General features: G+C 40.4%; 1 protein-coding gene across 3 annotated transcripts in view; it reads left to right on the top strand.

Moving 5' to 3' along the window:
• Positions 1 to 27,589, top strand: part of EVC (EvC ciliary complex subunit 1) — a 60,585-nt gene that overhangs the window by 9,184 nt on the left and 23,812 nt on the right. For all 3 annotated transcript variants that reach the window (XM_072861691.1, XM_072861692.1, XM_072861690.1), the window contains 6 exons: positions 2,019 to 2,117; positions 4,436 to 4,573; positions 6,539 to 6,697; positions 8,259 to 8,475; positions 12,234 to 12,382; positions 15,815 to 15,913. In XM_072861691.1, coding sequence (XP_072717792.1) covers positions 2,019 to 2,117; positions 4,436 to 4,573; positions 6,539 to 6,697; positions 8,259 to 8,475; positions 12,234 to 12,382; positions 15,815 to 15,913 — 861 coding nt within the window. The remainder of the gene's footprint in view (positions 1 to 2,018; positions 2,118 to 4,435; positions 4,574 to 6,538; positions 6,698 to 8,258; positions 8,476 to 12,233; positions 12,383 to 15,814; positions 15,914 to 27,589) is intronic.

Genomic DNA, 27,589 nt, shown 5'->3' with positions numbered 1-27,589 from the left:
GTCAGACTGGATAACATAAAAATTTGCTTTTAAACTTTACTCCAGAGAATAACATACAACACTTGAGGGTCATAAAAATAGAGAAAATATATATATTTAGTAGATGACTTTGTGTTTTAAGGGCAATGCTTGTGCATTGCAACTCCAAGGACTCCAAGCTCTTTGAATAAAATTGAAAATTCAGTTCAACTGAATCAGTACCATTGTTATATGTACAATAGTCCTGATTTTGTATGACAGAGGAATTAAGGTACCCATTTAAACCATAGATAGCTAACTACATCAAGTCAATCAAGTCACAGTATCCAAAGCTGACAGGGAGAAAAAAAAAAAAAAAAAGGATGTATATAATTGTTTATGGTGACTAGTTATGAGCAAGTACAGAATCACTACCATTACTAAGTTTTAGCTTAGTTAATATAAATCTGGACATAAAGTATATAGCTTTCTCCTCCCCTTCTCTCCCAACCTCTTTTTAAACAGATTGGTCATTTCTGACATAATTTGTTAAATGCAGTGAGAATATTTCTGTTCAGGGATTTTCTGAACAAAGTTCTACACAGTCCAAAAGAGGAAGCATTAAAGTAAACCTGGAAAGCAGCCTCTCTTCTGATGGGATTTATTCCCATCTAGGTAGATGAGGAAGGGAGCTTGAGATCAGATTCCAGAAGGAAATTTAGCTTGACTAGAGAAGGTTGAACTTGATCTCAAAGTTAATAATCCATTTGTAAATGACGATAAGTTAACAACATGGTGATGTAATCACAGAAATACTGAGGAAATGAGCATTGAACGTACTTTGTGGCCCACCAGAAATTACTATAAAAGGCAGATTACTTTGACGTTCAGCTGAAGCTTTGAATAGCCCTGTGTTTTCACTAGCAGGGGAAAATGGCAGAAAAAATTCAATTTAGAGAATAGTTTCTTCCTTTACCACTCTGCTTTCTCTGATTTCAGAGTCAGTCTTTATTAGCATCAGTTCTAGGAAAAGGAAACATATCCTCTTCCTTCAGTGTTTTCCTGAATTCTTTTTTTTTCCCCCCCCTTTTTACAGCATGTGGTATCTTGGTGTTGTGTGTTCAAAACTTGCCAAACTCCTATCCAAACCGTTGGCAAGTGAAATCCAAAACATGGCTGCTTTACTGTTTTCTCTTCTACTCAATTCTAATTATAACATACTTTCCAGATTTTGCTCAGCTGAAATGTTGGCTTCAATAACTGCTTGTATATGTAAATATGGTCTTATTTATGTTTTTACATGTTTAAAGTGGGCAACTTCTGCATCATCTGTTTTGAAGTGCATGAGTAACAGGCAGGTGGCTGTTAAATTTCATGTATTTTTATCTTCATATTGGAAAATGTTGCAGCAGTTAGTAATGAAGTGAATTGTCTTTACACTGACACTCTAATCAAGGCAAGAGAAGAGGTTAAGCACAAATTATCCCAGTGTTCAAAAATATCTTTTTGAAGACACTAGTATTACAATCTTAAAAAAAAAAACAACAGCCAACAGCTGGAAAATAGCTGTATTTTTTTGTAAGAGAAGGTAGCTAGAACTTGAGATGGTTACTTTTGTGTTGTATATAAAAATGATTGATACTTCATTTGGCCGACTACAGCTGAAATCGTAGTAATGAATATGTTAGTATCTTTCAGCTTAGTGGTTCATTAAACTTAAAAAAATGGGCTTTATATTTTTAAGTGATCTGTATATTGTCCAGTAAAGGACAGTTTCAGATGTGTCAGTCTGGTTACAAGGCTATATGAGATTATGTCCTTGTCCTTGTTAGAACATAACACCATCTCCCAGTATCTTACTGAAGCCAAAGCTAAAGAATTTTTCATAGTGGAAGTAATACGGAGTTCTGATGATGTTTCTGTTATTTTGCTTATGATTCACTATAGTCTCACGGATTGATTTAAATCAACAAAAGTTGTTGATTTAGTTGACAACAAAGATGTCCTTATGATGTTGAACAGGCACTTACCCTGGGTTTTGTTTCCTTCCTTTTGAATAGATGTTTATTCAGGTTCTCAAAATATACCTTACAGACTTTTGTCGTAAAAAGAAGATAACTGATGATATGTTCAAGAAGATCCTTTTAATTCAAGAAAATGTAAGTGGTTTTGTTGGTTAGTATTTCAGACCACAGAAAATAAGAGTTAATCCGACCAGCTGGTGCAAGCTGCCACAGCAGGCTCTCTCACCTACTGTTTTTAAACAGCAATGTCACCTGTAATCTATCTCAGAAGAAATGCAAAGAAACTCCCTTGTTAGTTGATTCTCTCCATTACCTTGTCCACATTTCCCCTTTCTTATTGTATGAGGTGATCAGGACAGTGATGCGTCTAATCTGCAAAGAATAAAAGTATTTTGTAGTTGAATCCGTTCAAGCAAACAGAACGTTGTGAACCTTATTCACTCAGATTTAAAAATTTCTAATTATCAGGTCTTTGTCTGGTTCCATGTATCATTACTGATAATAAAATAGCAGGAAATAAAGTACCAGAAGGAAACTCAAGGCTTTTTTTATCAAGGGAAAGTATACTTATTTTCCTCTTTATCATTTTTTCTTCCATATACTTGTATCAAAATCCATTTTCCACTTCTGAACTAGATGACATACATTGACAGTCAATATGCATTTCAGATGGAGTCACAATATTGTTTTTAAGATTATTAGAAGGAAAAAAAGCTTTACAAAACTGAACAAAATAGAACTACTGGTTCCACTTTACATTTTCCAGGTTAGAGTCATAGAAAAGTCTGGGTTGAGAGCCAGTTCTGGAGATCGTCTGGTCCAACCTTCTGTAGGAAGCAGGGAATAACAAGGCTATCTATCCAGTGCCCTGCCAAGCCAAGTCTTGAATATCTGCACTGAAGGAGACTCCCCCATTTCTCTGGGCAGCCTAGTCCAATATTTAATTCTTCTTACAGTAATTATTTTTTTTTTTCTTTCATAGAGATGGAATTTCACATTTAGGTATTAAAGTCTATCGGCCTGCCAGCTCTAGTTGTTGAGATTTATTTTGTTTGTTCAGTCTCACAAACTGTGACCGAATATCAGGAATCTCTGTAGTTGTACCTAATAATTTATTTCAGAATGGGTTTTGCCTTAAAACCACTCCTCTGGCTTAAATCCTCAGGTTTAGTATTAAAGTTGATTGTATTTACTAAATGAAAAGTGAGATTTGGTGTGCAAATCCCTTTTTCTGACAGACTTCTGGTAATGACTTCAAATTATAAACACAGAGGTAGGTAACAGATTAGGTGTGTTTCCCAGTACAGCCTAACCTTCAATGAGGCTTGACGGCATCTGTGTCTTCATGCACCTGAGCTGCTGCAAGACAAAGGCTAAGTCTTGTTTATGAGATGCAGTAATTGCTGGAGTAGGCCAGTTGTTTATGGGATTCCTGTCCTATATTCTGGAGAGAATGGTCTTGGAAACATGACAGCCTTAGGGTTGGGATATCATGTAAGGGATGAGGCTGATTATGGATACCACGTAAAAGAGACATCAGTAATAAGCAAAAGCATTAGCACTGGAAACTACTGTATGTAATACAGTATTGGAAAGACTGAGGATTATATGATTTGTCACAGATGGCATTTTCCTCCTTTGATTCTGCATTGTAAGAAAAATTAATGGGGTTTTGATGAAATTGTTTGTGAAGCTTGTCAAAATCTGGTTACATTTCTTTAAGACATAGGATATCAAGTTAATGTATTGACACCCAAAATTGTGTGATATTAAAAGTGAATGCTTGTTACATAAGGCATGTTTCAACAGCTGAAGCATCATCCACTGCAGTAACTAAGCTACTAAGTAAGGGCAGAAGACTAGTATTTGTCAGTATCATTAGCTTTCAGAAAAAAATCATCTTGGTTTCAAAGGACTGAAAAACTTTTAAAACCCATATAATCATGTAGCCTGTTATTTGTCCCTTATGAGTATTACAGGTGTGTTCATCCGTGTGTGCTAGCACTCTGCAGGAAACACTTATCTGATTATCATATCTGGATACTTCTCTGTGCTGTCAAACACAGCATATACACTCATAGCTGCCATTTAAGATGGGGCACGTGCATTAAAATAAAAATAGTTGTGGATAGATTCAAAGGATTGTTAGTATGAAAGCTCATGGAGCAATGTTTACTAAAACTTGAATTCAGTAGAGATGGACAACAGTCTTGATCATACTCACATTCTAGTGGAAATGTGTGTATTTGTTTTGAGTGTGGTTCAGAGCTGCCATATACATACCTTGAGTTTTATTTGGTGGCTGTAGGAGGTGCATTACCCAGAGGCAGAACTTGCTGAACGCTCTTGTTCAGCTTCCTTAGCCGTGAGCCACAACTGACATACAAATTCACTCCCAAATTTAGAAATTATGTCTGGTTTTTTGTGTAACAAATCACTTGCTTTTTTTCCAGGATTTTGAAGAATTGCAGAAACAACTGGACTCTAGACTCCAGAATACTGAGATGTCAGGAGCCCATAATTCAGAGTACCAGACTCTAGAAGACTTAGAAAGGAAAGAGAGAGAATATTCTGAGCACATAATAGATAATGTAACTTTTTAATTTTTCTCTCCTAAAATTTTATTTTAATGTTATTCTTTTGATGGGGAATGCTTTTAAATTTTTTTTTAAACTGTTGTGTTGACTAGTCCACAGTTAGTACTTTAGATGTGTGTGAGTCCTGAAAACATTTTTACATTGCTCCAGCAAAGTATTTCCAGCTCCCTTTGGGAACCAGTGTGTTTTTTATTCAAACGCTGTTTTATCACACTGAGTTTAGAGCTGAAAAATGTCTATTGCTTGTCAGATGGTAAGATTTATTTCAAACCTAGTAATAGTGTGACTTTTAGGAATATTATCCTAGCACCTTGTTTTCTTCAATTCTCCATAACTGAGTAAGAGAGTAATAAGAGACTATAAAACATTTTAAAGCTGAAATAGTTACTACGAAAATTGTTATCTTTTAGCATGCTTTGCACATTTACTTTAGCAAAATATTTTGCCTTAGCAGCTCTGCTCATTATAATACATTACATGTTTTTTCATGCAAAAAATACGGTTCGGTAGCAGGCATTTGATTCTCAAAGTGAAGTTTGGGTGTTTTTTTTTTTCTACAGTAGTGTCACTGTGTCCAAATAGCTTGCAGGCTAGAAAACTGGAGGTTAAGAATATTCTGCATATTATTTCCCAGGAAACTGAGTGATCTGGAAGATATTCTTTTTCCCAGTCCTGTTTTTGAGGTTTGAGCGAGTTCACTGCTGATGAAAATGAGAGACTGACTAGTCAGACTCATGGCTCTGTGAGCTGCCTGCGCTGATTTACTGTGGCACTTCAGCCCTGAACTAAACAGCTCATCATCTCAGCCTTGGGCCTTTTTCATAGAGGAGTTAACATTTTTTAATGTCTGATGGTTAAGGGCTTCACTAGGAATTTTCTCAGCTTTCTTGTGATTCTCTGTGCCTTTCACTTTATAGTGGAAGTCCTGGTAACGATGGTACATCTGTGTCAAGTTTCTTTTGCAATTTAACTTTGCTCTCTGAAAAATTGTTTAGAGTTCTCCGGAGTTAGTCACATAAAAACTCCCTGGCAGCCTCGCTGAGCAACATGCGGCAGTTATTCACCAGCGGCAGTCATCCTTCAGTGGGTCTGTCACTCTTATGCCAGCAGATGCTTTTCATCTATACTGAAAATTGTTTCCCTGTACACAGATTCGTACAGATCAGGACCTTGAACTAATCCACTCTTCCCTCAGTAATATAAAGGGGGTTTTTGCCATGCTCACAGATGCCATAGTCACAGTTTTTTGCAAAACTCACAGATACTAAATACAAATCTTGGCAATGGATACATTTTCTTATCTTTATGTGTACTAGTAATCCCATTGAAGACCACAGAATATTCACAGTTGTGCACAGTCATAAGTGTTTGTGGGATCGGAGCCTAAAACTAGAGATTACCCATACGGTAGTGTATCAGAATGGGCATGTACACTGTGCTGATACTGCATGAAGTACTTAATTCCAGTGCAGTTAGAAAAGTGCTTATGTAGCATGTGGCTATAAAAGGCTTTGATGGTGAAAAACAGTGACTTCAGTTTTCCTTTTTTAGCAAAAATCTTGTCTGACTGGAGTGCCTGCTCCTGCAGCTAAATAAACATCCCAGAAAAAAGGGCTCCAGTTTGCTGTCTTTTTTAGTTTTCCCATTAATACTAAGAACATAATAGGCTTTTGTAGATGCAATATGTGATGAACTAACAACAAATTCTTAGCGAGTTATACAGAATGACTACATTTAAAAAGGTCAGGATTGACCTACTGGTTATGTGCCACCAACACGTGTGTCATCATGTAGTAAATATGCTCTTTAGCTTTTCAAAATGTTCACTGTAACTAATACTGAAAGCTGTCTGTAGTCTCAGTGACTTGTATCTCAGTAGACTCATATGCCTCTCACTGTAATGAAATACTAGATGATTAATGAGGGAACATGGATTGTTTTTTCATTCATATTCCACAGATGGAAGCTTTCTGGAAGCAGACTGACAAAGCCCAGCAGGCTTTTTTGGACCAATCAAAATGCTCAAGTGCCAAAGCAACAAAGACAATGATGGATCTGACTGAGAAGATGATTGCAGTAGAAAGCTTATTAAGTGAATCTCAAGATTTGCAGGCAATGGTAAAGTACCAAAAGAAATAAAAGTTGAGAGGGATTTAGTCAATCTGAACACAAAGAATGATGCAAGTGTACAGAGTCTGTCAGTCCTGCCTCAGGAATGATGTAGACTGCTTACTCCAGTTGTCTTTTTCAGGTTTGTTGCAAAGAGCTCAACTTCTATTGCAGTTTATGAAGACTCACAGGAGGGTGAACTCTCTGCACTTGAGTTCTAATTCTCAAAATACCGTTTAGGCAGTTACGTTAGGAAAAAGTGATATTAATGTAGACAGTGAGCCAGGGGCAAGAGCACTAGATCTAATGATGAAGGAGAATCGTTTACCCTGGGCATTAGGACATTTCTTTTTCTTTCAGAGTATTTATTCCACTTTGACTGAGAAATCCTAATTTAAATCTGAGGGTGATTCTGTGTGTCCAATGACTTTAACTGGAATTGAAAACCCTTGACATCTCTTAGCGATATGGTCTTAAGAGGGAAAAATGTGTTTATAAATGCATCAGCACTGTGCTTTATGTTGTGTTAAATCTAACAGATCCTTTCTTTGCTTTACGCAGGACATACTGAAAGAATTACTTGGCATTTATAGATTAACAGTACAATCAGAATCTGGCCCACTGCATTTATTAGTAATTTGGAGAATAAATGGATAGCTAGCTTTATTTGGCTTACTAATAAGCAGACACAGTAATTATTAGCTTGTTAGTTTTGCATTGGAGCAGCTAAGTAAACTGAGCTGGCCAGGTATGAAAATAGTCTTTGCAGCTGATCACACTTGACCCATACCACGCTACTGTACAGTAAGTTCCTTCAGATGGGTAGACTTCAAATGAGGTGTTTGGATACAGATACAGGATATATTCCTGCCTGAAGTCACTACTGTGATGCTTGAATCTCGTTGCAAAGGTCTGTGTGTCTCTGTTAACTGCAGTAGTTGTCACACTCTTTCCAACCTTGCAGCATTGTCTAAAGTTGCAGTTGCAGTTTCACCCAGGAAATCCTGCTCCCTACTGTAATCCTGGGCTTCTTCTCTAATACTGCAATGAAAGCTGGTAGGCCATAGGCAATTATACTAATTTTTATTATATATTTACGGAACTCCAGCTGACCACATACTTGAAGGAATCCCAGCAGTATCAAAACCAGATATGTGTCCTCATTTCAAAATGAAGGCCCATACTGGTGTGCTGTGTAGTATCTTGAAAAGTGGCCCAGGACTTCTATGTTGCCCTTCTGTCCATCTTTCCCCCTTGAGTATTTAAGTTCGTTCTGCAAGCTTGTTGTTGTCTTTTCCTGCCTTAATGTCTTCTTGACAGCTACAAATAATGAAAAACACCAATAGTTTTAGATTAGCTCTTGCAACTGAACATGTGATAAACCTACTGCTATCCTACCCTGGTCAATGTTTTAGAAGTATTTAAGTACATGAAGATTGTTATTCACATGGTCTTGAGAAGCCTCCTCGGTTTTCTACATAATTTGGGAATGAATAATTCAATGAGAGGACAAGCACAACCAAAGACCCATTCTTGGTTTCTAAACAGGACCTTTTTATGTTTGTTGTAGGACATTCAGGAAAGGTTATTCAACTGGGAGCTTATGGTGAAAATGGTTGATTCACTGAAGTCCTATATACCAGAAGAGTGCAAGTGTAGATTAAATATTGTATCAAATATTCTGGACCATTTAACTGTAAAGAATAATCTCTCAGTCCGACAAAAGGAAGAACTTCTAACGGATCTGCACAAGGCCTTCTGGGAACAGCTGGCACATTTCAGTAACGGTGAGTAAGTGCTCACTGTTAGACCAGAGCTCATGACTTAAGAAATATGGGTGTGAGTTCTCATTATGGTATTAAGTAGTAAAAAAATGATGGCCTTGGCCTTATACCCCTCTGTTTTAAAAAGGTATTGATGAATTGGCCAAGAACACTATTATTGTGAAAGGTGGATGCTTAGAATAGGAACTTTGGCTTCAAGCCTTCTAGGTCTTGTTTCAGGCATTACTATGAACTTACTCTACAGTTCACATAATCTATACCTAACATTAATTAATTTTAAGATTGAAGAAGAGTCACATTTGTTACAAGTATTTGTGAGATTTGTCCATTTACTGTTCACGTACTTGACATTGTCGGTGATACTGGCTAATGTTAGGGACAGTAATAGCTGTGTATGTGCAGAATACTGTCTTATGATCTCCTGCTAGTATGTGGAGCCAGAAGATACATGAAACATAGTTGTGCTATCACTCTTGTGAAAAGATAATTTTAAGGCTTATGATCTTCAGATAAACTTCTCTTTTATTATGTCAGACTAAAATACTTTAAAAACAAAGTCTTTTCCTCTTCCTCTTGCAGCCCATCGCATTGCCTATCTGTAAAGTACACAATTATAACAAAGCCTAAGCTGACTGACCCACTGATTTAAGGTTCTCCCTGTGTCACTTTGCATGTTACCTAATGCCCAACATGTTGAGAAACATTCCTCCAACTTCTCTGATAGGTGCTGTATGAAGGGCTCAGTGCTTCCCATGAGTACTCATGGAAAATTATAGTACATGTTCAGCCAAAAGGAAAACAGTGAGAAGTATTTTACTCTCACACATTTTCCAGAAACATTTCTGCTACTTGTGGGCATATTTAAAGAAAATTGTTCTAGCAAAATGGCATCAGGGTTAGAGTTCAGTGAACTGAATAGTCAGAATGAATGTAGTCTTGCTGCAGTGCTGCTCATTCATATTCAGCTTCATGTTGATAAATTGTGCCATAGCTCACGGTCAGCAATTCACAGAATGGTAGAGGTTGGAAGGGACCTCTGGAGGTCATATGGTCCAAACCCCCTGCTCCAGCAGGGTCAGCTACAGCCAGTTGCCCAGGACCATGTTCAGATGGCTTTTGAGTATCTCCAAGGGTGGAGACTCCACAACCTCTCTGGGAAACTTGTGCCAGTCCTCAGTCACCCTCAGAGTGAAAGAGTGTTTCCTGATGTTCAGAGGGAACCTCCCATGTTTCGGTTTGTGCCCGCTGCCTCTGGTCCTGTCACTGAGCACCACAGAAAAGAGGCTGGCTTCTCTGCACCCTCCCTCCAGGTATTTATGCACATTGAAAAGATCCCCCTGAGCCTTCTCTTCTCTAGGCTGAACAGCCCTAGCTCTCTCAGCCTTTCCTCATAGGGAGAGATGTTCCAGTCCCTTCATTCCAGTTCCATTTTCATGGTCTTTCGTTGGCCATGTCCAGTCTGTCCATGTCTCTCTTGTACTGGGAAGCCCAGAACTGGACACAGCACTGCAGGTGTGGCCTCACCAGTGCTGAGTAGAGGGAAAGGATCACCTCCCTCACCTGCTGGCAATGCTTTGTCTAATGCAGCCCAGGATACCATTACCCTTCTTTGCTGCAAGGGCACATTGCTGCCTCATGTTCAGCCTGGTGTCCACCATAATCCCCACATCCTTTCCTACAAAGCTGCTTTCCAGCTGGGTGGCCCTCAGCATGTACTGGTGCATGGGGTCATTCCTCCCCAGGTACAGGACCTTGCACTTCCTGTTGTTGAACTTCATGAGATTTGTCTCAGCCCATTTCTCCAGCTTGTCAAGGGTCCTGTGGATGGCAGCATGACCCTCTGGTGTATCAGCCACTCCTCCCATTTTTTGTGACCTCTGCAGACTTGCTGGGGGTGCACTCTGCCCCCATCATCCAGGTCATTAATGAAGATACTGAGCAGGCTTGGACCCAGTATTGACCCCTGGGGTACACCACTCATTACTGGCTTCCAAGTGGACTTCGTGCAAGTTTTCCATCCATCCCACTGTTTGCTCATCCAGCCTATACTTCATCCTCTTCTCTATGAGGATCTGACAGGAGACTGTGTCAAAAACCTTGCTGAAGTCAAGGTAGACAATATCCACTGCTCTCCCCTCGTCTACCGAGCCAGTCATTTCATCGTAGAAGGTCATCAGAATTCCCATGCTGCAGACTTGCTTCACTTTAAAAACATCAATTAACCATGAGAACAGTTTGCTGATACTCATGAATTCACGTATATCGTCGTACAGATTATTTCAAGGATGTTTGCTCCTAAAACTGGCATGCCTAGTTCATAGTCTTTGCATAGGTTCAGCACTAATATTCGTTAAGCATAAACATACGTCTGTGGGTGGTTTTTCCTCCTTTTTGTCAAGTTTGTCTTGTTCCAAAGCAAAAATACCTCTGTCAAGGCCTTGATTTTATGCAAAGTAGGTGTTTATAGTTTTATATATATCTATTTATTATACTTAGTACAGCCTATGCAGAAGGGCATTATCAACCTCCTGGTTTTAGATAGAGATGAAATGTGCTTAAAAAAAGAATCTGGAGTGCAGCATTTTCACATGAGAGTCTATTGACCTTGCTTATAAGCTCCTAAATACATAAGTTAAACTGTACCTATAATTCACAAGCAGAACACAAAGCCAGCAAGACTGTGCTCCTAGGAAACAAACAAGGAAGTAGTAAAGAATCAAGTAGTGTTGAAAAATAACAGTTGTTACATTTGTTCAGAAGACATTTTTATTACAGGCTTTCCTATACTTTCAGTGCACTTTCAAGTGTTTTGTCAGTGCATCATCAGCCTGTGGATGAGCACGATGAATTAGCATGGAGAATAAGTAACATGCTCGGTGCTACAGTACTGTACTCCTTTATTTCTCCATGAAATAATTTCTCAGAGTTAAAGCAGCTTGATGTGATGGCAGGACAGCAGCCACAGATGACTATTTTTTTGCATTCCCCATTAACTACCTGTGTCAGGAGTGAAGTACTGGTCTGGGGCAGGGTGGGTGGAAGAAATGAATAAAGTTCTTAGCTGGACAGGCAATGAAACTTGAAGTAATGGCAGAACATCGTAAGCGCCAATTCCACTCTGCAGCACAGAGTGCAGATAGACTCATGAATTTATGAATCACTTGGAGCTATAGGGGGGATGAAGGGGAGAAGAACTTGGTCCCAAACATTTCATACTACTAGCACAAAATCAGAGGGACCTTGACAACTTTTGCTGCAGGTTCCTGCATGAGTCACTTTGGAAGCCTGGTATGGCTGCATGCCAGTTCAAGCTAATCTAAACTAGCACTGCTCTAGACCTTTTCTCCCTGCCATATGTTACTGCCCTTGTTCTTGCAGCAGCATTTGCATATCTGCAGTTAGGTAATGAGCCTCTTCTGGACCTTCCCAAAGCAGGAGGGGGAGGTTTGGGGTGCTGTAGGTGGGAATCTGTTTCTTGAACTAACTCACTGCCTTTGTATAAGCAGCAGCAGCAGTGAAAGGGAGGGTGCAGGATGGTAGTGATCCAAAAACCTGATAGATTTAAGTGCCATGTAACAACCCAAACATTCACATCTAAAAAGACCATCAGGGTAAGAATAAAATTTGAAATCCTGCATTGTAATTACTTGCCTATTTCACTCGCTAACAGATTTCTGTGAGCTTACGTTGTGTGACAGTAGCAGATGCTACTTTCTCCCTGTGGAGTTACGGTATCTAATCACCGGTGGTTTATGTTCCAGAATGTATCCAGCAAAGTAAAGACCTGATCTTGAAACGACTAGAGTGCCGTGCAAAGAAGAGAGAAGAGTTCAAACACAGACAGAAAGCTGAACAAGGGAGTCTCCTCAGTAAAACTTGTCATATTAAAGATGTTCATGATTTTCTTAAGGTGAGCATGTAAAAGCATATTTTCACTGTCCCATTAGTTTTTAAGGCCAAATATATTGCAGATTTCTCCCAGTTCCATAAAATAGGGATTTTTGGGTCGTCCTGATAATCGTGTACAGTAGCACAGGTAGGATAGGGTCAGACCCCTTATTGCCTAGGCTTATCTGGAGACTTTTCCTCCAGTTTTGGTCTTGTCACATTGGAACAAAATGCCAAAGGGTGTTAATGCTAGACTGCATGTTTTGTAGAAAACGTCTTTTACTTAGGTACTCTGTGTTTGGTTCAATATAGAAAATCTCTGGAGGAAAGTATCTGGCCTGCATTACAGAAGAACACAGACTGCTTTTTAGAACATAATTGCTTTTCTACGAGTGAGGTTACTGAGGCTCAAAAGACTATCAAATTTCACATAAGCAGAGGGAAAAGTCATTATGATCGCTGGCAGGATACCTTAGAGAAGATTCGCAATAGGTAGTTCAATATGGTATACAATGGCCAGTGTAATGTTTTCTGGGCCATATTTTCTATAGAGCTCTCCTGTTATTGTTCAGAATGTATATATGAAATCAGAGTTCTTAGCTGTAAATGCTGAGAGCTGCAAAACTCCTATAACTGCTGAGAACTACAGACCCAAGTTATTAAGAAATAAAAAAAGAATCAATCCTCCATTTTCATGAAAAGAAATAATTTAAGGTTAAAGTGGTTACATCCAGCAGCATTAAACTTTTGATGAAACCTAATAACTTAGATAAATTACTATATGAGAAGACCCAGATTCCAGCTGTAGCAAACTGTCAAACTTTATTGATCTCAACAGTGCAATTTCGTACTGCAGAGCCGAGTTCTTTAATTATATTGTATGAATTGGATAATGCAGTTACTGTTCTTGTATGCAACACCTGTCTGGCAATACCTCACTTCAAAAGAAAAAAAGGTTTCAGGCACTTTAAAACAGTAGAGCACATTTTACTTCTTTGGCTTTTCATAACTTGAGATAAATAATTCTATCGCACATTTTTGTAGCCATTGAGCACTTGTGAATATATTTTCCTTATACAGGTCATTCAGAAGTCTTGACACATCCCAGCTTCATTAAACAAAGCTTAGCAATTTTGTATTAAGACCTCTCCCCTACAGAATTAGAGCCACACAGCTTTGTGCAAGAAATGCTCTATTCTGTACACCTTAGAAAGCTAACAAATACGCTTAGTTAACCTGTAGACTAATGACAGGCTGGGCAGGAATGGGCAACTTGCACTTCATGCTGCCGGACAGAACACAACTGAGTCTTAATATTATGAAATGCCTGTGTACAAATAATAAAACAAGTCAGAAATTTAAGCCTTTCCACTGCCACAGTGGAGAAAGCCTTTTGTCCGAAAACAGATGGGGTCTTGAGTCCAGAGACTCTTTGAAGAATAAATAAAATATATATATCTGCAGCTCCCATGATTTGACTTAAATACTCCAGTAATTATTTTGTGCAAACAATCCCCTCAGCATTGTGGAGCTATTTTAAACCTGTTTCACAGTTTCATAGCTAGCCCAGCAGAGAAGGGCTTGGTCCTGAATCCTCACCATCAGCCCAGAGTTGTACCTATCAAATGCACTTTTCTTCTCTGCCTTCCCCGCTCCACCTCATCAAAGGGCTTGCACCACCATGGTAGCAGGCTCGGCAGTAACTGACCGTTCTGCTGAATTTTAAGTGGTTGCCAATTAAGAAGGTGGATTTTGCAGTGAACTTTCTCCACATCACTTTCTTCTGAACACAAGTTGGATGGTAATGATTTAGTTGCTGCAGCTCTGATTTTTTTATATGACAGAATGACCTAGATAATATAGATTAGAGTCCCTGTATCATTCTGTCTTCTCCATCTATGTTTCCACTGGAAAAGGAGCATTTTCAATTTGTTTTTTTACTGGCAGAGAATACAGGAATGATCAAGTGAAGCACACATGCCAAAAAGTTCCAGTTACAGTAACCCAGTCTTGCTCAGCCCTACCCCCGGTGAACATACAAGTTACAACAATTAACTTGTCAAATTCTGTGGTAAACTACGATTTCATGATAAGTGTGAATTTTAAAGTCCAGCTCTACAAGAATGACCTGTACATGAAGAGTTTATGACCACTTTTGTGCTCTTCACAAGAGCCCCATTGACATACCTAACGAAGAAAGCCATATTTACCATGGGAATTTAAGAGGGCATCAAAGTTTAGATCAAAATATGGCATATTTATGTGTAAGTCCACTCATTAGTCTATAGAATGAGATGTTCTTTGTCTGTGAAATTCAGTTTTCCATTACAGCACATGAGCCTGCCAATATGTCACAGTCCTGGCTTGAAGAAAAAAATTGCATCCGTCTTAAATCCATGACCAAGCACCAAATCAGGACCAAGTCATAGATCAGCCTTTTAGGCTGAGTGCCATCTGACGGTACCATGGGACATTGTTGTGGTTTAACCCCAGCCAGCAACTAAGCCCCACGCAGCCGCTTGCTCACTCCCCCCTGGTGGGATGGGGGAGAGAATCAGAAGAGTAAAAGTGAGAAAACTCCTGGGTTGAGATAAAGACAGTTTAATAGGTAAAGCAAAAGCCACGCACACAAGCAAAGCAAAACAAGGAATTCATTCACTACTTGCCATGGGCAGGCAGGTGTTCAGCCATCTCCAGGAAAGCAGGGCTCCATCACACGTAACGGTGACTTGGGAAGACAAACACCATCACTCCGAATGTCCCCCCCTTCCTTCTTCTTCTGCCAGCTTTATATGCTGAACATGACGCCAAGTGGTATGGAATAGCCCTTTGGGCAGTTGGGGTCAGCTGTCCCAGCCGTGTCCCCTCCCAGCTTCTTGTGCTCCCCCAGCCTCCTTGCTGGTGGGGTGGGGTGAGGAGCAGAAAAGGCCTTGACTCTGTGTAAGCGCTGCTCAGCAGTAACGAAAACATCCCTGTATTATCAACACTGTTTCCAGCACAAATCCAAAACACAGCCCCATACTAGCTACTGTGAAGAAAATTAACTCTATCCCAGCCAAAACCAGCACAGACATGGTAACCAGCCCCAGTGCAGAAGCCCTGTACAGTGTGATACAGCTGTAACTAAGGTTTCTGATGGCTGCTCTGTACCTCATAGTACTGGCTGTGATGAAGTGATATTCATACACAGGAAAGCAGGTTGCAAATGAGATCACTTCACATGTTTTCCAGTATTAGGTACATACTATTTAACCCCAAATTGCTGAGGCTGTGGAGTTTTGTACTCAAGACTGGATATGCTGAAATTAAGGTGGTAAGGCAAGTTTAATTTCCCTCAGAGTCATGGCTCCAGATAAACACTATTGTGATGGTACACGGGGAGAGAAGGAGAGGATCACAAGAAGCTATAAAAACCTTTTCAGCTATTTAACTCTACCTATTGTGTTTCTTTTAGGCTTACCATGAGCTGTTAGAGAAGCATCGGCAAGCTCAGTGGGAACTGGAGGAGGAGGATGACTGCAAGAGCACAGAGGCTGTTGCAGATTGCTACAAGGTGCCACCTCTAGTGATATATGTCATTTACTAAAATAATTCTGAAGATCCTCTAACCCCACTACACAATGTCAGGCCTCGGGGAGGATTGGGGAATTGCAGGAGAGATCACGGCAGCTCCAGAAAGCTAGGCTGGCAAACCAGGAGATGGAGACAGGACAGTCTTCCACATTGATATGGTTGTCACATTGACAGCATGTCAGTGGTATGTCACATTGACAGTCTTCCACTATGATATGGTTGCCATCATGGAAACATGGTGGGATGACTCGCACAACTGGAGTGTGGCAATGGATGGCTATAAACTCTTCAGGAGGGATAGGCAAGGCAGGAGAGGTGGTGGGGTAGCCCCGTATGTTAGGGAGTGTCTGGATAGTTTAGAGCTTAATGATGGTGACAACAGGGTGGAGTGTCTATGGGTAAGAATCAGGGGGAATGCCAACAAGGCAGATATTGTGGTGGGAGTCTGTTACAGACCACCCAACCAGGATGGTGAGGCAGATGAACTATTCTATAAGCAGCTGGGAGAAGCCTCACGATGGCTAGCCCTTGTTCTTGTGGGGGACTTCAGCTTACCACATATTTGCTGGAAATACAATACAGCAGAGAGGAAACAGTCTAGGAGGTTCCTGAAGTGTGTGGCAGATCACTTCCTGATGCAGCTGGTGAGGGAGCCAACTAGGGAAGGTGCCCCGCTGGACCTCTTGTTCATGAACAGAGAAGGACTTGTGAGCAATGTGATGGTTGGAGGCCGTCTTGGGCAGAGTGATCATGAAATGATAGAGTCTTTGATTCTTGGAGAAGTGACGATGGGGGTCAGCAGAACTCCCACCTTGGACTTCCGGAGGGCAGACTTTGGCCTGATTAGAAGACTGGTCGACAGAGTCCCTTGGGAAGCAGTCCTGAAGGGCAAAGGAGTCCAGGAAGGCTGGACATTCTTTAAGGAGGAAGTCCTAAAGGCACAAGAGCAGGCTGTCCCCAGGTGCCGAAAGACAAGCCGGCAGGGAAGAAGACAGGCCTGGCTGAATAGAGAGCTTTGGCTAGAACTCAGGAAAAAGAGGAGAGTCTACGACCTTTGGAAGAAGGGGCAGGCAAGTCAAGAGGACTACAAAGGTGTAGCAAGGCTGTGCAGGGAGAAAATTAGAAGGGCCAAAGCTGAGCTAGAGCTCAATCTGGCTGCTGCTGTAAAAGACAACAGAAAATACTTCTTCACATACATTAGCAGCAAAAGGAGAGCTAAGGAGAATCTCCAGCCTCTATTAGACGGGGGAGGGAACACAATGACAAAGGATGAGGAAAAGGCTGAGGTACTTAATGCCTTCTTTGCCTCAGTCTTTAATAGTAGGGCCAACTGTTCTCTGGGTACCCAGCCCCCTGAGTCGGAAGATAGGGACAGGAACCAGAATGGAGCCCCAGTAATGCAGGGGAAAATGGTTAGTGACCTGCTTCACCGCTTAGACACTCACAAGTCTATGGGGCCTGATGAGGTCCACCTGAGAGTACTGAAGGAACTGGCAGATGTGCTCACCAAGCCCCTTTCCATCATTTACCAGCAGTCCTGGCTAACTGGGGAGGTCCCAGTTGACTGGAGATTAGCAGATGTGACACCCATGTTCAAGAAGGGCCGGAAGGAGGACCCGGGAAACTACAAGCCTGTCAGCCTGACCTCGGTACCGGGAAAGCTGATGGAGCAGATCATCTTGAGTGCCATCACACAGCATGTAGAGGATAACCAAGGGATCAAGCCCAGCCAGCATGGGTTTAGGAAAGGCAGGTCCTGCTTGACCAACATGATCTCCTTCTATGACAAGGTGACCCGCCTAATGGATGAGGGGAAGGCTGTGGATGTTGTCTGTCTAGACTTCAGTAAAGCCTTTGACATGGTTTCCCACAGCATTCTCCTGGAGAAACTGGCTGCTCATGGCTTGGACGGGTGTACTCTTTGCTGGATAAAGAACTGGCTGGATGGCCGGGCCCAAAGAGTTGTGGTGAATGGAGTTTACTCCAGTTGGCGGCTGGTCACAAGTGATGTCCCCCAGGGCTCTGTATTGGGGCCAGTTCTGTTTAATGTCTTTATCAATGATCTGGACTAAGGGATCGAGTGCACCCTCAGTAAGTTTGCAGATGACACCAAGTTGTGTGGGAGTGTTGATCTGATTGATGGGAGGAAGGCTCTACAGAGGGACCTGGACAGGCTGGATCGATGGGCTGGGGCCAATTGTATGAGGTTCAACAAGGCCAAGTGCAAGGTCCTGCACTTGGGCCACAAAAACCCCATGCAATGCTACAGGCTTGGGGACGAGTGGCTGGAAAGCTGCCAGGCAGAGAAGGACCTGGGCGTGGTGTTTGACAGCCGCCTGAAGATGAGCCAGCAGTGTGCCCAGGTGGCCAAGGAGGCCAATAGCATCCTGGCTTGTATCAGCAATAGTGTGGCCAGCAGGACTAGGGAAGTGATCGTGCCCCTGTACTTGGTACTGGTGAGGCCGCACCTTGAATCCTGTGTTCAGTTTTGGGCCCCTCACTACAAGAAGGACATTGAGGTGCTGGAGCATGTCCAGAGAAGGGCAACAAAGCTGGTGAAGGGACTGGAGAACAAGTCTGATGAGGAACGGCTGAGGGAACTGGGGTTGTTTAGCCTGGAGAAAAGGAGGCTCAAGGGAGACCTTATCGCCCTCTACAACTACCTGAAAGGAGGTGGGTGTCAGTCTCTTCTCCCAGGTAAGAAGTGATAGGATGAGAGGAAATGGCCTCAAGTTGCGCCAGGGGAGATTTAGATTGGATATTAGGAAATTTTACTTCACTGAAAGGGTTATCAAGCATTGGAACAGGCTGCCCAGGGAAGTGGTTGAGTCACCATCCCTGGAAGTATTTAAAAGATCTTTGGATGAGGTGCTTATGGACATGGTGTAGTGGTGGTCTTGGTAGTGTTAGGTTTATGGTTGGACTCGATGATCTTAAAGGTCTTTTCCAACCTGTGTGATTCTGTGATTCTGTGATTCGCTTGCCTTTTCCATTATCTTCCCAACACACTATGTTTCCTAACCTTCTATTAGTCAGAAAATGCCTCCATGGTCTGCCAAAACATGCTGCCTGGGTGGCTGATAAGGCTGCAGTAACATTGAGAGCGTACAACGTCTGACATTACTACCAGGAGAGAGACTTCATTTATGGAGCATAATTATCTCCTCTGCACCATGGTAGGATGATACTATTCTTAGGTAACTTCACTATATCTTCAAAAATAGTTTTTTCATCTCTTTTACTCTCAGAGAAGTTGTTTTGACGCTAGTTAGTTCCCTGAAATAAGTTCAGATCTTTGGTGTAAGTAATATTTTTACACTTCTTTATGTTACTGATTTGGAAAATATGTAGATGCTTCATGCTTTTGCATCATCTTTAATTATTTTCTATCTGCACTGAAAAAATAAGATAACATGATCTATCTGATGAAGCCCAAAACTGTAGCCAGCAGTGACCTTTAATTAGGCTGGAACTAATCACTTTCAGCTCAACAGAATCCTTGTCATGATTAATTATGACCAGATTAGGGTGTTATGGAAACTTGTAGTCCCTATCACGTTATAATAAGATACCCACACAGTCTAAATTAGCACTAGTCCACATGCACTTTTTCAAATTCAATTGATAAAAAAAATAAAGCCACTGTATTTAGAACAAATAGTTTTGCCGTGGTTTTATGTAGTAGTGCAAGCAACAGGATACTTGAGAACTACTGCTTTGGAGAAAGGAAAAGTTTGCTTGGAGGGCTATGCCAGTGAATCACAGTAGATTAATTGTACAAAGCTATTTAATTTAAGAAAAGTCAACATGTCTGCCGATATTACTGTGCACAATCCATTCTCCAGAGTTACTAACTTCTCCACCCGCTTCCTCAATTCACATGAAGTCTCTGGAGACCAAACAATTTTTTCTACTCTGCACAGTTCCACCTCATTTGTGAAATTATATTTCTTTCCTTTATTGTGTACTCTGCTTTAGTGACACTAAGATCAGACTGAAAATCCTATTTCTTTCAGCACTGTTACCTAAGTTTTCTTTTCCATTAAAGAAAAATTGGTTTGGGTGAATTAGTGTTTCTAGAATTGCCAAGTTGCCAGGAGAGCTGCACAAACTTGAACTCTGCCAATTCACCCAACTCTAAGCCATTATATTCCATATTACAGCTGCTCTCTTATTCCTAGACCCGAACAAACACTGCCAGACGTGAAAAACTGCAAGTACTGTGACCCAGCTGGCATCTGTTGAATGAGGGTCCACAAATCTTAATTTCCACTTTTTTTTTCTATAATAAAACATTTTTATTGTGACATTTAACATAATGAACAACTGGACTTTCTCCCCTTAACCCTAAATACAGATACTACAGACTGTTGTAGGAGAGCAGACTGCTTCTGAATATACCTTGTAAGCAGCATAAGCTAGAAAGAAGAGAAAATACAAATGAGCATAGCCCCACTGAAAGTAAATGGAGCTGTTCTGACTTCTACAGCTGAGGAAAGTGCAGTAGTTAGTTACACATGTTGTCCATTACTTGGGGCATAAAAGCAAAAGTAGATTTGCCATGGGAAAGAGTTGCATCTCACAACCACAATGCCTTTGCTTCTCTCTCTGCTCCACCACACTTTCAGAGCAGAAGTGCACCTTGGACAAGCAGAAGCCTTTCCCTGGGCAGCAGGGCTTTGCCCCTCACTTCGTTTCTCCAGGTTTCTGCTAGGGAGAAGCTACTGCTACCAATGGGGAAGGCAACATACCCATGGGAAGGTGGGCAGGGATTTGAGCCACTCCACAGTGCAGTGGTCTCCTCAGGTAGACCTAAGCAAGCAAACATTAGACTAACCAGCTGGGTACTAGCAACCCTCACATGGCAATAGTCAGCACTGTGCTACAAGACCTATGTTCCAGTCGGGTTTGAACCAGCTAGTTTATAGAACTAGCTTTTTTGGGCACATCTGCAAACACTGCAAAGCTCCGTGTTGTCATTCCAGAAGGTCTGTACTCCCTGAAGCTTAACTGATAGTCATTTGCCTTGCACTCATTTGGAAGGTTTGGACTCTGCTCTTTCTGTTCTACCATGAGCAAGGAAAAGGTTAAATTAAAGATCTGCTTAAACATTCTATTGTTCACTTACTCTCCATATTTCCATAACTGCAAGCATGTGTTACTAGGTAAGTTAGAAGGCAAGAAAAGAAGCTCACCAGTAGACAGTTCTGTTCTGTTGCGTTTTTATCATTCCAGTAGAAACGAAAGCCTAGCAATATTACTGAAAAAACTGAGTTAAACTCTCTAAGTCACCCTGGCATGCTCCACAGATATTTAGATTAATATTCCTCAGCCTGTGGTCCACAAGACATCCAAAGACAGACTGCAAGACAGTTTAAATAAGATGCATTCATACATTTGTAAACACAGTCAGAGTGGAAAGAACTAGAAGTAATTAAATATTTAAGAGTTCAGTCCAGTTTTTATTTTGTTGCAAATGAAAATTAGCCTTGCAAAACTGCACAAAGTAGTTACGCTTTCCCACACACAGAAGTTAAATAGCTGTTGGATTTAAGGGAAATAAAACTGAGATGTCTTACTAGAAGCTAATTACCTAAATCCAAGAGGAGGCAAAGTGTTATCTAAATCACAATTTCTCCATAACCAAGATTTAGCAATAACATCCTATATGGCCCCTCTACCAAGTAGCTCATACTCTCTACTGGCCCAGGATTAAAGAAATATAAATAAGTGGTATTTCTTTAATCACTTTGGGGCTGAACAATCTAATATTGTCCAGTACTCACAGGATTTAGGGTTCCAGACAAGTTCCTGCTTGTGTACCCATTGCCATCTGGACTTTGGTTGGAAACCCCCAGAACTGGAATGAATCACACCACAGTTTTCAGATTAAGGGCAGCAGAACCGAAACCATGGTGAGGTTTTTCTTCCACATCCAAGCCCTCCATTTTCTTAAGTTGCTTTCATGGTCCTTGGGGCATCATCAATATTGCAATTTATCAGGTAAACACCAATATCCTAGTAAAGAACAGCCATGTTGGTTCAGGCAAATGACCATTTGGAGTAATATCCAATGAGTTCATGTACTGTAACACCACCAGTACTGGAGAGATGCATAATACCCAGCTAGATAGTTAGGTCCCGTTCTCAGGCATACCTTCCGCTAGGAGCGGTTACTAGCAGCTTTCAAAGCAACTGTCTTAGAGCACACAGGTGCCTCCATCTTATATCAACTTTCTAAACCATCCACCCCCATTTAAATACCGTATCAAAACTTGCACTGTAGATGACAAACCAGAATAAATCCTCAAGAATGACAGCCAGCATAAAGTTCCCAAGGGCTGCACTCTGACAAATTCACTCGACGAAGCACAGAAGCCCAAGTGCCCCGCCATCGCCCTAAGCTCATGGTCCTTAGCTGCTGTATTTGAAGGCCATTACACCTTTTTTTCCAAGGGAAAAGGACCTGGCAAGGTCTTATATGTGATAAAGGCTTATATGTGATAAAAGGTTTAGGCCCTCTGTTCCTCCTTCTAGGCCCTCTGTGCACTAGAATGACTTGACTTATTTCAACAGTTATCTTGGTTTGTCCTAGTATAAGCAAGCAGGGAAGCAAGCCTGACAGGCTTAGTTTCATGAATAAGTAGAAAGATAACCTAAATGCAAGAGGTGATATTAAAATACAAAGAAAAGGTCACCGTGTGACCAAATAGGGAACCTATGAATATCCTGAGGACAGAAAAAAAAGATGTCACTTACCTGTAAGTGCCACTCACTTGTGGGAGAAGATCCTTACCTTGTTCTCACAATGTTCTTCTAAGCCCTTCTCAAATTTCTATGCCTTTTTTATTTTTTCATTTTTTCCCCTTTTAAACAGTTTGTGAGTTCACCAAGATAGATTTATATAACACTCTAGCACTACTGTAGCCTGTAGTGCTACAATGCATCAAAGAATTATCCAAATTGGTGAATAAGTATGTAAAAATGCAATGATCTGGAAGCTGACTGTGTTTGCATAGAATAATTGAGTAGGTTTGTTTTGCGTACACATGAATAAATCAGTTAAAATGATTTAACCAAGGTCAGTGGAATCTGTTGATGCCTGAAGTGAATGAATGAGTTATATTTGGAGGATAGCGTAGGACTTTTCAGCCTTACTAGTGGATTAAAATAGCACGCTGTAGGTGAATAGTCTATGTCTAGACACAGGCTCCATAACCAATTTTTGAAGTGCAAGTTGAGGAATGGGGGCAAGTGATTTTGATTATCACAGTGTATCATAACTGAAGAAGGAATTGTGTCAGAGGTAATTGAATGGCTCAGCCTAATATTTTCATAAACACAGTCTGCAGAGTTATCCCGTACACAAGGGATATTGTGCTGCAGTAACAGTTTTGTTTTGGCTTGGATAGCTTTTCAATTGCAGTGTTTTTACCATAATTTTCTTTTACATGGCAGCAAAATTACCCCCCCCAATATATGCTGTTCTGTTTCTCATTTCTCATGATCTCTTGAAAAGATTAATGGCTAGCTCCTTGCAAGTCTGTCTCAAGTTTAGCATATCAGATGTTCACCAACCTTTAATATTTTCTTCTTTTTTTTTTGTGAACTACCTACTTATTTCAGTAAGGAAAGGAGAAGTGAAAAGAAGTTGGTGGTTAACAGTTCATTATTAAGAAAACAGACATGCAGATTGTACAAAGGAAATCAATTAACAGCTAGGAATTACATAGTCCGTGGCAAGATAATTATTTTTCCTCAGCCTTAACATCAAAACTATAAAAACACACAATTTACTGTCATTTATAATTTCCCTTTGCTGATAGCAGTTCACCAGAATGTTATTTCATTTGACTTGACAGAACAGAGAAATGCACAGGAATTTAGACTAAAAGCTATTAAGTAATGAGTATTATCAACAGGTAAGGCAATAAACATTTTATGAATGGGTGAACATGAATGTGAGGTTGAAGCAAATTATTTTATTTTTTCCTTTGTTAATAAAAAGGGAAAATTTATTTTTGTCAAAATAGAAAGTACAGATTCTCAGAGACTTACGGTTTCATTACTTTCCTTATGTGATTTCATTAACATGAGATATGGTTAGGGATGCTTTTCATAGGGTAGACTGCCTTTTTGGGTACCAAGAGCTAGCTTCTTTTCAAGGTGAATCACCCACAGCTTGTCTCAGATGGAAATGCATATCAAGAGACCTCCACCTCAAATGCTCACTTTTGCAAATTTTGCCTGTGACTTATCCTAAAAAGGCTGAAAGACAGCATGATCTAATAGATTAAATTTCCAAACTCTTACTATGCGAGCTCAATCTAGTTCTGGGTTTGGGCACTGATTAAATTTGATCTGGTCATTTCAGTCAAAGCTGATACAAGATGCCTGATATGGATAGCCTTCATTCTGAAGTTTGCTTCTTGCCTTATTGCATAAGAAAATGTATTTTACCTCTATATGGATTCACAATTCGTTAATAGTTAGATCTAATAAAGGACATAACCTTATCTACAAAAGCACATTTCTAAAAAGGGAGTACAGAAAGAGAAGATTGAAACTGTCTCCCGAATAAATCAAGGACCAGTGAGGGGACAAGACTGGAATTTCAATGAACCTCCATTTTAAATGCACGGAAATCAAACTTTTTTCTTTTATTAGCTTGTGCTAAGGATGACTTCAATGTCGTCGTATTTTATTGGTGTTAGGATGCTTAAAAGCAGGGTACTCTTTTCATTTTCCAATTAGCATTCCAGAATTCTTCATGTGGAAGAGAGGAAGAAGTACATGCAAGCAGCTTTTCCCCATTTATCGTCAGTTTATAATGTGAGGTATCTTCTAGTGGCCAGTGGTGTCCAAGAATGTTTGGAGTATTTATGGGATGTATGATCTGAGTATTGAATTCTGTCCTTAACAAGATACAATATGGGCTGGGAGATGAATCTCTTACCTCCTAAAGAAGTGTCCTAGCCATTGAGCTTCTGGAGATACATGCAAGAGCATTCTACAGCTTTGATGAGAAATTTTAATTATTTTAATGAAATGCTGTTGTATCACAAGTTAGCAAATAACTATCACAAGCTAACAAATAGCTGTGCAGTTGCCTCTTGGAGTTAGTATGTACTAGTCAGTGGCTGGCATGTAAAATACAGTACAACCAGCCTTTCTAAATACATTTTCCTGCTTCACAATTTCATTATTCACTTTATTCCCATCTGCATGTAGGAACCTTTTAATCATTTGGGTTTGAGGGAGAGCATTAATATTGTTCTTTGGTTTTGTAGTGAAATCTGATAAGCTGTGTATTTCCCCTGGTTTTTGACAAAATTATGTATTTATTGCCTTGTTTGAAATTCAGATGCACTCAGCACTTTAATCTGAGCCCATTTTATTTCTGCATATACCCCATGGTATTTCTTTATGCTTGATGAATTTCTCTGGAGATTTTTTGAAAAGCTTTGAGATTGACTGCCAGGTACTACAAACAGGTTCATTCAACACTGCAATCAGCTATTCTATTAATGGAATCAATTTGAATAAATTTCATTAAGTAAAAGTTCTAAAAACAAGAGATGGCATATCAGGAGGCTTGTAAGGACTGTTTTGTAGGGATTCTAGTCCAAAAATAAGATCGTGGAAGCAGTAGGATTTCTTAATGGTTTTCTTTTTTTCCTGTGGAAAAGAAGCTTTATAATAGGTAGTGCGCCGTCCCTGTTCACAGGCAGCCTTTATTGCTGTTTCAGATCAAGTACATTCCTTAGAGTACAAATAGTTTTGAACTATTTTGTTAGCTTCAGTCGCTTTGGTAGAATTCAATCACATCTGCAATCTTTCCTAAATGTAGACTTACCATTTCCCCTACCAAATTTTAAAAGGCCATTCCACTGTGTTTTTTCAAGTGCTGCATCAAACAGTGTGGCTATCGTCTTGTACCTGTGGTACATCCTCTGGGTAGAGCAGGCTGTCCTGTTAGGGTCTGGGTTGCAAGGACTGCCTGGGGTCTAATGTCCGTGTGATTACATGTTCAGATTAAAGAAGCCAGCAGCCAGTGGTTCCCTGAACACTGAAGAGAAGTTAGTATTTTGATAGTCATCACTGATGGCGGTTTATTTTGTGATCCTGGACCACAGATGAGGCCAGTTAGTGCAGGATTTGTGTCCTGCACAGAGGAGAATTTCTAACAGAACTTAAAGGGAAAGTGTTCAGTCCTGTTAAAAATCACTGTCCCAGCAACTTACAGCACCTGGCCAGGCTTCCCGTTGCTTTGCGTGCCAGTGTGCAACGTATGTGAGATGTAAAGAACATACTGCTTAGTCCTGCTTCCCCTCCATGTATTCACCCAGCATTTTCATTTTTAAAGGGACTGTTGATGTGAAAAACTGCTCCTGGAATTCTAATCCCACTTTCTTGTCCTTTCATACACCAGTTTCAGCAGAGGGCCATGAATTATTTTGCAAACAAATAGTTAAGCACCTTTGATCTAAAGATAACTTGCCCATCACATTAATGAGGTGATGTAGGTTAAGTAATTTTGTGGGAATAGGACCTAGTCACATTTTTCTTGGGTAACTATGTACCCACTCTGGTAGTGCCAAAGGTAAGTATGCAATATAATTTGAAGCTGCAGGGAGTGCAAGCAGAACTCTATTCACTTGGTCTTTAAACAAGATGGCATGAAGGCAAGTAACAAAATACCTTATTTATGTTCTGTGCAAAAGACTTGCTAGTAAATAATAATACAGAGCTGTCAGTATGCCAGGGAAATGCTATCAGTTCTGCAGCAAAATGTGTTGCAAAGTGATTTAGCTGCCATAGGTGGAACTCTGTTTAAGAATAGAGTTCCTTAACACCCTGCCTGAGATCTTTTGAGATTGCAGTAGAAATGGCACAGACTCCCCTAGACTGCTCCTGAACTATTTCAGACCCAAGAGAAATTCATATATCCCTGAACACCCAGTAAAGACAGGAGAATGAACTTGTCCTGAAAGGCTAGTAAAGCTCAGAGAAGAGATGGTTTACAGAGATGGAGTGATCATTATTTAAATGTTGTATAGGATACAGAGATTAGAAACATAGGATCTTTGAGCTTATGTTAAATCCCAGAATTTGGAGACTTGAATTTTAAAATAAATAGCAGCAGAAGAGAGAGTTCAAACAAACGATTTTGCATTAGTGTTGGCAAGCTAAGCCAGGCCCACAACTACGCAGATTATTAAGATGGTATAAATCCTGCCTCTTGTTGTAACAGGAACTGGTAACTCTAATAATTAAGGAGTAGGGGAGATCCATCCTTCAGCACAGGAGGCACCTGTGTAGTAAATGTTACCCTCACGATACTGTCATGTTCAGACTGTGAGCAATTGCGAGAATTGGGAGAAGTGTTACCAGAAATGAGGTATCTGATTGTGGGTCTTTGACTACTAATTCTCATACTTATGCCCAGTACCCAGTTTCAGAAACCTGTAGCCCAATTTACAAGAATTCAGAACACTTTGAGATTAAAAAAGACGGTGGGTGCTGGATTCTGAAAATCCTGCATCCTTTAAACAGGTCAGAGTCAAAAAAATCAAGACAGCTCATCTCAAAGGTGTAGTGAACACTTTTGATAGTGTTGTGCCTCAATTCTATCCATAAGAAGAGGTTACTGCGG

The sequence above is a fragment of the Ciconia boyciana genome, chromosome 5, assembly GCF_034638445.1.
Source record: "Ciconia boyciana chromosome 5, ASM3463844v1, whole genome shotgun sequence".
NCBI classification, from domain to species: Eukaryota; Metazoa; Chordata; class Aves; order Ciconiiformes; family Ciconiidae; genus Ciconia; species Ciconia boyciana.
This window is presented reverse-complemented; position numbering and strand designations above follow the sequence as displayed.